An 11,785-nucleotide genomic window follows, 5' to 3' on the forward strand; every position below is an offset into this window, starting at 1 on the left:
CAGTAAATCTACTTTTGGCAGCAAAATGTCAAGAACAAACTTCTATCACACTTCTAAACAATACAGCGTTACTGCGCCAGTAACCTTTAGATCCTCCCTCTTTTTCTGTCATGTTGTAATTGGCTAACCGTGTGCCAACAGATTGCATACTTTTGGACTGACGCCTACAAACTCTTGAGAAAAATAAGCCAGCACTATCTGGTCAGACTTCACCACATCTCCATCCCTTAGAGATCTCTACGCTTTCTGTGGATTTAAGATTATTTAGATGAACGATGATGGCTAGTATTCGCTTCTGACATGGCTGGTCTAATTGAGCCGGGTGTAGGATGAGCAGGAGCTTCTCTCCTTGGTGAGTCCTTGTCGGCGTGTTTTGATTTTTAGCACAAGTAAGAATAAAGGAGAAAGTTATCTATCATGTTTAGAAGGTCGATTTAGTGTCTGCTTGAACTTTGCGAGCACGTGAGCGACTTGCGGTGTAGTGCGCGTGAATGGGGAGAGGTTTCATTCATAACACGGGTTAATATATAATAAACGTTTAAGAGGCAAAGGGTAAAAAAAAAAAAAAAAAGAGTAGTCTTTCATTAATATTGCGTGAAACAGCTCACAGTATGGCTGAGACTTGTTTGTTGATGTTGACGGAAGTTTCCTAAGTGACTCGAGAAAGAAGAGGGACTCGTGGGTTTGCTGCTGCTGCGTGGGTAGCGGCATTTGCAATGGGCATGCAAGCAGTTTGCGCTTCAACCTTAAGAAAACGTCTTTATGACAGGTTTTTCCACCGCAACGTTTCCACTTAATAGTTATAAATAGATCGTGTAGAATGTTTTTGTTGTTGCTGCTGTCGCACACGCCGGTTGATTGTCGATTTGCACGTCGTCTTTTCCCGTGATAAAAAAAACAGAGATGTTTCATCATGACCCTCTGGGATATCTCCCAGGAGTCACCCTTCACCACTGGCACTGCATCCCAAATGCCCCTCTACCGGAGACTAAGGGCACTAACTAGATTGCTTTGGTAAAGAGAAAGGAGCATTTGTAGTTGAGATTAAAGCTCTCCGTTACCCACACCAGCAATTTGCCCAGTCTGGGAATAAATACACTTTTATGATGTTTCATTTGAAATCAGCAGAATCAAACCATTCACAAGATGTAGTCTGTATTCCTTTTCTCATTATTAGTAATTAGTCATTAATATCTTTGAATCAGTATTTAACATCTTTAGTCATTACTCTTTATTAACTGGGTGTATGCCTTACAGGTTGAAGGTGTCAGCAAAGTATAAACCAAGTAAGAGGTTAGAAACGAGCTTTCAAGCTATAGTACCAGATGTTGGTCTGTCTAAATCAAATAATGAATGAATAAAATAGTTTTGTTTTTTTTTCTCCATTGAATTGTGAATTGCTTGATCATGGTAAATGAATTCAGGAAGTGAAAAATGATCTCAGTTGCACAATTATAATTTATTATGTAACCAAAGAGCTCTAAGACCAGAATTGTGAAGCCTTCGTGATTAAAACGGAGAGTATGGAATATTTTAGACGTTAATCTTCAATGCTAGTGATGTGTTAAACCGATATAAATACAAAACGTATCATTGTACCCGGGATCTCAGTAAAGTATCCCAGGTTTGCGTACAGGAACTGTGTGTGGGGACACTGAGGCTCCAAATTGATCTAAATGACCTTACGGATGCATGTATGTCTAACTATTCAAATGTTGGAAAGCATGAACAAGCTATACATTTCGATGAGTAGTGCCTTGGGCAATGAGATGAGCATGTGTGGTAATGGATGAGGAACAGAATACATGTATGGGAGTATTATGTCTTGGGACACACTGGAAACAGGATATGAATTTTTTTTTTTCCATGTAAATGTATATAAGGATGCACTACTGAAGAGTTGAGTAACATTTGTCTGCTGAGAACTGCTCTCCTTGATTCATGTAAGAATAAAGTCTATTGGCCTCAACACCCCTGCTCTGCGGAGTGACCTTTGTACCTTGGCTAATCGTTGTTAATTGCTACAAGAGACCCAGTTTTGGTGTCCTCCATCGTCACTGCATGAATGTGAACTGAGGTGTATGTTTGTTCATTTGCTACTCAATGATGATGTGGATAACCTTTAATGTTCAGACAGTGGCATCTAGAGAGCCTGGTGAAACAGGTTTTAGAAAGTGACAAATAGTGTCACATAAAAGTACTATGTGTGAAGGGTGTTTCACACAGTTTCTTAATGAGTATTCAAAATCGCGGATGAATCGAAAGACTGTGGACATGTGTTTATTACTATAGGAACTGTTGGAGTGACTGATATAATCCTGGTGTAGTTATGGTGCAGTTTGTCATATGACTGGCTTCATAAACATACAAATGATTATGGCCTGTAATTATCTTTTTCATTTTAAAGAATACTTAAATAATAGTAATACTTTATAAATACAAAGAGCTGTAGACAGACACTAAATGCCTTCAGTTTTATTTTGTTTTTTAGATTAATTCTTTTCATATATTAAATCTATAATATTTTAAATCATAATCCTATTTTTTTGTCTGGCTAATTACCAATTTTTCTTTTAATAGGTGTCATTTGGAATAAGTAATCTCAAAGGCAGTATAGAACGATGAACAGCAAGCAGGCGCAGAGTTTCATGGATCCCCTACCTCAAGGCAAGAGAGCAAGACTAGAGGGTACCATGGGTACTGTGAGCGCTTCAGGGCTTTCCAAAGCCAACAGCTTGCCTCAGTACTCCCAAGACAAGTCTTTACCCTACAGACATACCTATATGTCATGTGGACAAGAGACTTTAGATCTTCCCTCACCATGGAGTCCCTCTACGATTTTTGTGAGAAATAGAGGAAGCCCTGTGGTTCATGCCTCAGCTACAGAGGGGTCAATTACAAATCCAATCATTTATAGGCCTGAAACTGTGAATTTCCCTGAGGACAATGGCTCCCCCACTGTACCAGAGGATGTGGTAGCGAAGCAGAAGCTTGCCTACAACAGTAGAAGTCCGAGTAAGCACAGCCCTAGTAGTACAGGATTAATATCCCCTGTTCCTTTTAGGAAAATCCCTCTAGGTTGCAGAAGTTTATCCCCCGCCCCAGCAGAAAAATCTGGTGGACTTGCTATTCCAAAACCAGTGTATGGACACAGTCCTTGCTGTGCTGGCCAAAAGTGCACACTAGGCCAGAGCTATACTATGGACCAAGGGCTGCAGAGGATGCCCCGAAAAATGTTTGAGGAAGATCAGATGATGTATTATGGACACTGGACATGCATGCAAAAAAAGGAGTCAGAAGCCTTGTTGCAGCAGAGATTATTGGCATATGAGCACTGTGGAGAGAGGGTACCATTAAAAGACGTAACCACAGAAGGCTACCATGGCCTCAGCCCAGGAAAACCACAAAGGGTTTCAGCTTTTTCTGATCCATGTCAGAGCAACTATTTGTATAACCATGTTCACCCGTTTGTCCCCTCTTCACCAGATCACTGCCAACGTTTCCAGATGCCCAGACAGGCACATAAGGACCTGGCTCCTGTGTATGAGACAGTGCCTGGGATGCAATATGGAACACACATGCGGATTTATCAAGACTGTCCTCTAACATCTAAGTATAGAGATATACCTCAACATTCCTTGCTTTATTGTCAGAAGAATAACATTGATGTTTACAGACCTGAGAACTTTCAGCAAACGTCTGGCCAGCACCCTATTCTTCAGCCTTATATTAGGGATTTCAAACATCACTACCCTGTGGTCCTTTCTGGCCACCCAGCTGTCAGGAACATACATGCATATCCTGCTTATAGAACACACTTAAATACTAGACACATGAACCCATTGAGTAAGAGACAATTTTGTCCTCCTGTCGTGCGGCAAGTAGAACAACCCCTGGACTTTTCCATGCGGCCAGGACAGAGTGCTGACTCCAACCGGGAACAACCTCTTCAAGGACAGCTTGGAATTAAAGGGACTTTCCATCAAACTGGCCCCCAAGCTCACTATATGGTTTCAAATGATATACACCTTGAAAATTCACCCAAGGTCAGTCCATGTCAGGGACAAGATAATTGTCTGCTTAAGAGTCGCAGTTATACGAACTCTCCCACATGCACTGAGGATATATTCCATAAAAAACAAAGTTTATGTTTTGCACACAAACCAAGTAATGATGCTGTCGTATCTAAAAAGCGCAGGGTGGAAACTGACAAAAGCTGTGAAAATGATTCTTTGGTCAAAGTTCAAATGATACAACAGCTGAAAGCTAATGAGACTAAGCACCCTTCTTCCCCTCCAATGCCTGTAATTAACAAAGTCTTTAGTCTGGCCCCTTACAAAGCCTACTTAGAAGCTACAGGTTTATTATCACCTGCACAAGATCCCAGTCCAAATCAGCAACCTGATTCGAAGCCTCCAAAAGATGAACCGGAAGCACAAAACACAGATCCACAAACAAATTTAGACAACAATGTTATTAAATTGAAAATCAAAACTGAGAAATTAGAGCCTGATGAAAGTGTATGTCAGTCAGAAAAAGAGAGCCACAGTCCTGTGATTAGTCAGAACAACCACAATGTACATTTTAAAGAAGAACAAGAATCATCAGAGTGGAACACCAAACACAACCTAGTTATGAAGAGTGACTTTTATTCAGGTTCAAAGTCAGTCACACCTGAAGTGTCAGAACACCCTCTTGAATGCACTCCTACATGTAGTGTGATAGATAGAGTTGTTGTCTCAACGCAAAACACTGACAAAAAACAGTTTGATTTTCCAGCTCCTTTGTCTGCTAAACCCCCAATTCAAACTCTGACAAATCAAGTTACATTTTCCCTCAATAAAATCCCTCCTCATTGCCTTAAACTGACCAGCTTTAAAATAGTTTTGCCTGAAGTCTTCAAAACTCCAGTGTCTCCAGTCCCTGACGTTGTTCCGCCTCCTGTTGAGAATAAAGTAGCCATAAGCAGTAAACAAGCCCGGTATCAGTTCATGGAGCTTCACCACTCACTCTGCAGACTTGTCTCAGGATGCATTTCTCAAACCTCACATGGTGACCTCAAGAACTGGTTATCCAGGTTGGACCTGGATGAATCGACTTCTCCTCAAACCAAAACCCCAAAAATCTCATGCCTTCTGGGCTCAAAGGTTAGGGAGGTGTGGATGAAAGATGAAGAGATGGCGAGAGCACTCCAGAAAGTTCTTTACAAACTTGAGAACTATGTCCAAATTCAAGAGTGCCCCTTTCCCCATGTGATCAGAGCAGGGACCGTGTTCATTCCCATGCTGGTGGTAAAGGAGGTGCTGTTCCCTCATGTCCAGGGCACATTTATAGACCAGGTTCTCCAAGAGCATCGAGTTGAGTTGCGGCCAACCACGCTGACAGAGGAGAGACAGCTGACTCAGCTCCACAGACGGGCTTTTTCTTCTAAACTAAGGAGGCTCCTGTCCCTCAAACACCTGCCAGATATCTATCCAGATGTCCTCAACCTCCTCTACTATGATTGTGTCTGCAAATTCCTTGGTGAGTTGAGGATCATTTTCATGAAACTAGTTGCATTTAAAGGAATGCAGAAATGCACGTAATTCACTCTGAACTGAAATATACCCAAGGAGGAGGCTGAGTGGGATGGTTGTAATCTCACATCATTTCATGCCTTGCAGTGATGGCTTAGTATGATAGCTTAGTGATAGTTAAGCTGCCATTGTTGGGCCCTTAAGCAAGGTTCTTAACCCTCAACCACTCAGATGTGTATAAGTCACTCTGAATAAGGGTGTTTTCCCAATGCCATGAATGTAAATGATATCAGATTTTTACTGACAGACTAATAAAATGCTAAAAGAAGCAAAATTTCAAATTTGTCAGTGACTCCTAGCTGGGGTAAAGAGGAGTGTGAGCTGACAGTGAATTCGTTGCCTATCATTTGCATGTAGGTCAGTTATTAACAGTGGGTTGACTTGAAGAGTCAATGCTTTTTTGCATCCAGCCACATTTTCTGCTTGGATTAAGTGGAATACAGTGGATTATTATAATGTGAAGCCAGTTTCCTCATGCCAAATGTAACAAGATATTTCTGCTCTTCCAACAGGAAAACACTGATCCAAGCATATTTGTATATATAATAGAAATGGCTTCATTTCCCACAATCAATACAAGGCCATTTTTATTTTTAATAGCAGGAAAATAGAGCATTTGTTTTAATCCCAATATCAGTGCTATAAATTAACTTAAGTTATGTAGGTGAAGTATATATCCAGTTGGGAGTCATGGGCAATTCAGACTGTCTCTGATCTTTTGGTAAAATGTAGTTAAAGAGACTGAGCAATACACAGGCTTATTGAGATACCAAAACATCTTCAGTGGGACTTGGGAATAGATCCTACGTGGAAGATATTCCATCAACTGGCGTTTTAATGGTAGTGGTGGAGAACACTAATACATCATTCCCAAAATCTCTAATAGGTACAATAGGTATTTAGGTAGTTTGATTTAATACACTCATCAATCACCTGTAGCCTCTGGAAACAGTAGCATGTGCATAATTTTCATTTTCCTCATATGCCCTGTGGATGCGAAACTGTCATCATGGAAGAGACCACCCCCATCAGACTAGAAATGGTTCAGTATAGCGTACATGTGATCAGTCAGAACAATTTTGTATTGGCTTACATGACTCTTCCTTCTAAGGGCAGAAGTAGAGCCAAATTCCCTCATAGCACAACAAATCCCTGTTCCACTTTGATTTTCCTTTCGATTAATTCTTTGAAATAAGCCCTATGAATACAGCGTTAGATTATTCTTTGTATTTTTGTGATTGTTGGTTAAGACAATAATCTGGCACTGCGGGAGTATTAAGATTATAGTCAATACATTATTAAGAGGTGAGGATAGATGATGACCAATCACCTTCTCTCATTTCCTTTAAATTTACCAATACATGCCATCTCCAACGTCTTCATACATATGAGGAAATTAACACATTTTTTTTAGCATTGTAACTATACAAAACATCCTCTACATGACCGACACTTCTTTGTAAGCACACACCGAGTCGTCTGGCACTCATGACAAACTTGCATTAACGTGTCTGGTCTTAGGCATGAAACTGTATGCTCAACACAAGCTTGTGATGGCTTCCTAGGATTGATTTCAATACTTTTTCTTCTTTTGAAAAAAAAAAAAACAATACAGGTTAAACTAAGTATGCAAAATTTTGTTCATTTCCTCAGTGTATGGAGACTTTTGGGACGCCGAAAAGTTTTGAGATAACACACTGACACAAAGATCTCGCTAGAGATGTTTCTACGACTTTTGATCGAGCAAGCTGTATCTTGTAAAACAATAAACGTCCCGACCTGTAAATCACTGAGGCTAATATCTTTCCAGAACATTCCATGAAGACATGCACAAAGTGATCATTTACAGTTATGCAGCTTGTACAGTACGGTAGAAATACATGTAGTTCCTGTTTATAGGACCAGCTACATGCTACATGTGTTCATAAAGCATTTGCAACCAGTTATACCACAGTGTGGGTAAATCGGTCAGATCTGTTCAGCGCATCATCGTTGTATAAACTGCACGGCTCAGGACATGAGTTCAGGCTTGCATATGAACGGAATACTTAGCCAGTGGAATTTGTATGAGCGACACTCTACACAATCATCTCTTTGTGTTTTTTTTTTTTGTTTTTTTTTTTAAATAAGTTCTTAGATCGTGTAGAGCATCTGCAATACAAGTCCTTGTGTACAAGCTGTTACTATGGAAACAGTAATGTGTTAGAAAGTGTACAACAGTGTTAACCTTTCATTCATAGTACAGCTGGAAACTGCCTCCAGAGTCATTATTTTCCGCTTTTCTGTTTCTATAACATGTACAGCACTACTGTTTTATTGTTGTGTTACTTTACATTTATGGACTCTGATGGCTTTCCATAATACAACTGCAGTAAATATTCTTGAAAACTGCATTCGAGTTGCAGACCTAGAGAGACTTTGCGTTGGTCATTTTTCCACAAAACTATGAGCACTGCCTAATAAGGGAGATTATGCTTTGTTGAAATAATCTACTTGATGAAAAAGGCTGAATTATTTTCTGTATTGTTTACCCTCACCAATTTATTCCCCTTTTTTTAATATTTGTGTTTTTTTTTTTTTCATTTCACATGTTTATTTTGTTTTGAACACCTTTTTTTATTTTACAGATTCTACTCCCACAGATGATGCACAGAAGGTACTTCCTTTTCCTCTGTTGGCCCACACAGTTTTCCTCTGTTCACTCACTTCATTCTTGAAGCTAAGCTTTTTATTTCCTCGCATTTCTTATCTGCGTGCTCTTGGCTCTCGGCAGCACCGTTTTGATTTTGGTCTTTAAATGTAGAGAGCTCTGCAAGAGAGACAGGATCCCACTCATGTACTTTTGCCTGTAGAAGCCACCATGTGCTCGGTGTGATCGGATGCTGTGGTGAGTTGTGGGAAGTGATGTGGTTTTGGGAGCTTTGTCAAACCTGTTGCACACATCCCCCTCTAAGCAAAGAAGCATCTCGGGCATCCGTTGATAAAACGGTGCAGGTGTTTACTTGGCCTAGTTATCTTGCGCAGCTTCCTCTAGATTTTTTTTTTTACTTCCTTTTCACTCCATATATGCCTTTATAGACTTTATAGAATGGTGTTTTTGCTGTATCCTTAGTTCACCCCATCAGTCTTCCAAAATGAATAAATTGACATAATATAGTGATTTTATCTGGCCAGAATGATGCTATTCACTCAAGCTTGTCTGGAGAGCTTCTTCTTGCTCATGTCTGTTTTCAACCTTTCTTTATTTTTGTTATTATATTATTTTGTTAATCTTGCCAACCGACTAAAAAGTGGTCTCTCTGTCATTTCCTTAATCTGCTTGCCCTGCTGGTCTTCTGCGGTACCTTTTTATACAGCTAATAATTATTTGTTTAATCCCACTACTAATTTTTGCATTTTAATGAGCATAGAATTATTCCATTTTGGGAGTAAAGTGTAGTATTGATGATGCATTTTTATGCTATTACACTAAACTGTACTAAACCGTTGCTGGCATGAAACCCTCAAGCAGTTTTGTCTATATTAAGTGTCGTTCCCATGGAAAAGTAAATGTAGTGTACTACTTACATTTATTTGGGATATATCCTCAAAGGTTTATTAGTAGATTAAATCCGCTTAATTAGAGGCAAGGCATAAAGGTAACAAGAGGTGAAAGCACGTATTCAGTATGCCTCTAAGTGTGCTCTTAAGGGTCTTACCCCAGTGACGGAAGGAAGGTGCAGTTTGGTAGGTTTTTGTTTTGCTTGAGTAAAGAAAAATGATGCAAAATGACACCTTGCCTTTGTTTCTCTCTTGAAATAGAAGTGAACTCCACTTTGAAAAAGGAATGCGTGCAATGCTCAGATGAAGCTGAAAGTACTTTTAACGAGTTTGAGGTGCACTGCATATCGCCGAGGCCACACGCGCCAGACACCACCACGTGCCTGGAGAACCTGAAGCCATCCTCTTGCCAGAAAAATCTTAGGAAAAAAGGGAGGGTAAAGGGTGCCTGCAAGAGAAGGTTTTTAGGAGACAACACATCCTCAGAAGAGGATGGACCTGCTGAGGAATCTGAAAGCTGGACTTTCACTGGCTGCTTGGAGATGGAAGGCTGGGGAAACGTCCCAGCAGCCCCTGCTGGTGTAGAGGCTCGCACCGAGCTGAAGATCGAGTCAGACATTGAGCAAGAGCCTGAGAATTCCTGGGGACGACCCTTGACCTCTGATGACCTCTCATCAGAGAGCACTGACATGGATACAGAGATGTCCTCATATGCAAGCCATGCTCCCGGGAGCATTACGAAGCGCTCGGACATGGTACTTAAACTCAGGAAGGTTTATTACACCAAAGGCCAACGTGGCCAAGTATCCCACTACCAGAGAGTCCCAAACCAGTCTGAGGTCCAGAGAGGGAGACATGGACGCTGTCACAGAAAAAAGAAACAGAGAAGCTCAGAGCCTAGTTTGCGACACAGAGTAAGAAAGTTCTCCACAAGATCACAGCACTGCCCTCATCTCTCTGCTCCAGGGACTTCAGAGCACAGGAGGAGGTGGGTACTGCGCTCAACAACACAGAACACACACCGGACCATGAGGAACCGCTACCCGGATCTTGTGGGCAAAAGGATCCGCCATCTGTATGAAGAAAACGATAAAACAGAAGTGTGGTACAAGGGTGTAGTTCTGCGTATCCACGAGTCCCATCCCAACCCGCTGAAGACCGTCTTTGAGGTCAAGTACGACAGCGAGCCAGAGTGGCAGTACTACCTGGAGCTGCTGATGGACTACAAGAAAGGATGGCTACAAATTGAGGACTGAATAAGCATGCTGTAAATGTTTTTGAAAACCTTTTTTATTTTAAAATGAGATTTTTTTTAATAATGCTTTTTAATTCTGACCACAGATTATATTTATAAAGAGTCAAATCTGCTGAAAGTTTAAACAGCTGCTGTAACAGATACTAAACCCAAGCATTTCAAGTGCTCAGGACTGAGCTCAAGCCTTAAAGGATTTGTTTACCTTTTTTTAGTGTGTGGCTGTTTTATGGCGTTTAAATCAGCTAAGTCTAAAGTGCCTTTATATCAAACTTTCTATTAAACCTGCTATTAAAAACGACCAAATTTTAATACTTGAGAAAACAAGAGATTAACGTTAGAAAATGGAATTTCTTTTTTTTTATTTGCCTTCTGTTTACATTTTATTCTTTTAAAAAATCTATATCTTAAATTCAAAAATTTCTTTCTACACCCATGTTAAATTCCTGTTTATGTTTTTAACATAACCCTGTTCACTACATTTACTGTTTGTAGAAAATACTGTCACAGCTCCCCCTTATGGTTAAAATTAAAATCATTGGTTCATGTGTTTTTTTTTTGTTTTTTTTTTATGATTTCACATGTCAGGAAAACCCCAGTGTACTGTTTGAAATTTTAATCTGCATCAGCTTTACAAAGTGGGACAGCGAGCAAAAAGAAGTGACCAAAAATAAAATTAAAAAAAAGGAAAAAAAAATTGCAACATTTTGCACTTTAATATTCATTTTCTCCAAAACAGACAACTAATTTCTTTCACATTGTACACTATGTATATAAGAAACCAAACATTTGAATAGCATAAAGATATGTAGAAAAGTATTAAAACTTTCTCCTTTTTTTTTCTTTTTTTTTTTGTTGATGTCTGAACCAGATGAAAGTAGCTGCTTGTTTTGTTACTGTGAATATTACACCGGGATCTTGGCGGACTACGAGACGAGACTGAATGTGCTGAGATCGTTGAGAAGCAAACCCGGTCTGACGGACGCAGTAAGGTCCGTGGTGATCTGCTGGAAAGAAGCAGCCTTGAGATCACTGGACGTTTCCAAACGTGAACCACAGGGAGTGAGAAAAGCTTCGACTAGATCCGATCAGTAGAGATAAAAACATTTTAGTAATTAGCAATGTTTATGTGGAAGACCCCTCACTGCTCTCAGCCATCTGTGAAACACATAAAACACCTTAATGAAGGAGAGCTCGAATGACACACACACACACACACACACACACACACAGTAAATTAGAGTATGCCTTTTTAAGACAGTTTTAATAACATTTTGTAATGTGCTCCCCTTCTGTCCAGTCCATTTCCTAAATGAACACTGAGGTGAGCTCACCTACACTGGTGCCCTGCCTCAATCCGCCTGACCACCAGCTACACACATAAACCCACCCAACACACACACACACCAAACTCAAA

At 40.2% G+C, this 11,785-nt stretch overlaps 1 protein-coding gene across 1 annotated transcript; it reads left to right on the forward strand.

Moving 5' to 3' along the window:
* On the forward strand, positions 1–10,914 carry lg04h15orf39 (linkage group 04 C15orf39 homolog). Its single transcript, XM_058388267.1, has 4 exons — positions 1–352; positions 2,581–5,523; positions 8,204–8,232; positions 9,378–10,914. The coding sequence occupies exons 2-4, from the start codon at positions 2,622–2,624 to the stop codon at positions 9,381–9,383; spliced, it is 2,937 nt and encodes a 978-aa protein (XP_058244250.1). The 5' UTR covers positions 1–352; positions 2,581–2,621; the 3' UTR covers positions 9,384–10,914.
* Positions 10,915–11,785: the final 871 nt, after the last annotated feature.

This window comes from Hemibagrus wyckioides, linkage group LG04, assembly GCF_019097595.1.
Source record: "Hemibagrus wyckioides isolate EC202008001 linkage group LG04, SWU_Hwy_1.0, whole genome shotgun sequence".
NCBI classification, from domain to species: Eukaryota; Metazoa; Chordata; class Actinopteri; order Siluriformes; family Bagridae; genus Hemibagrus; species Hemibagrus wyckioides.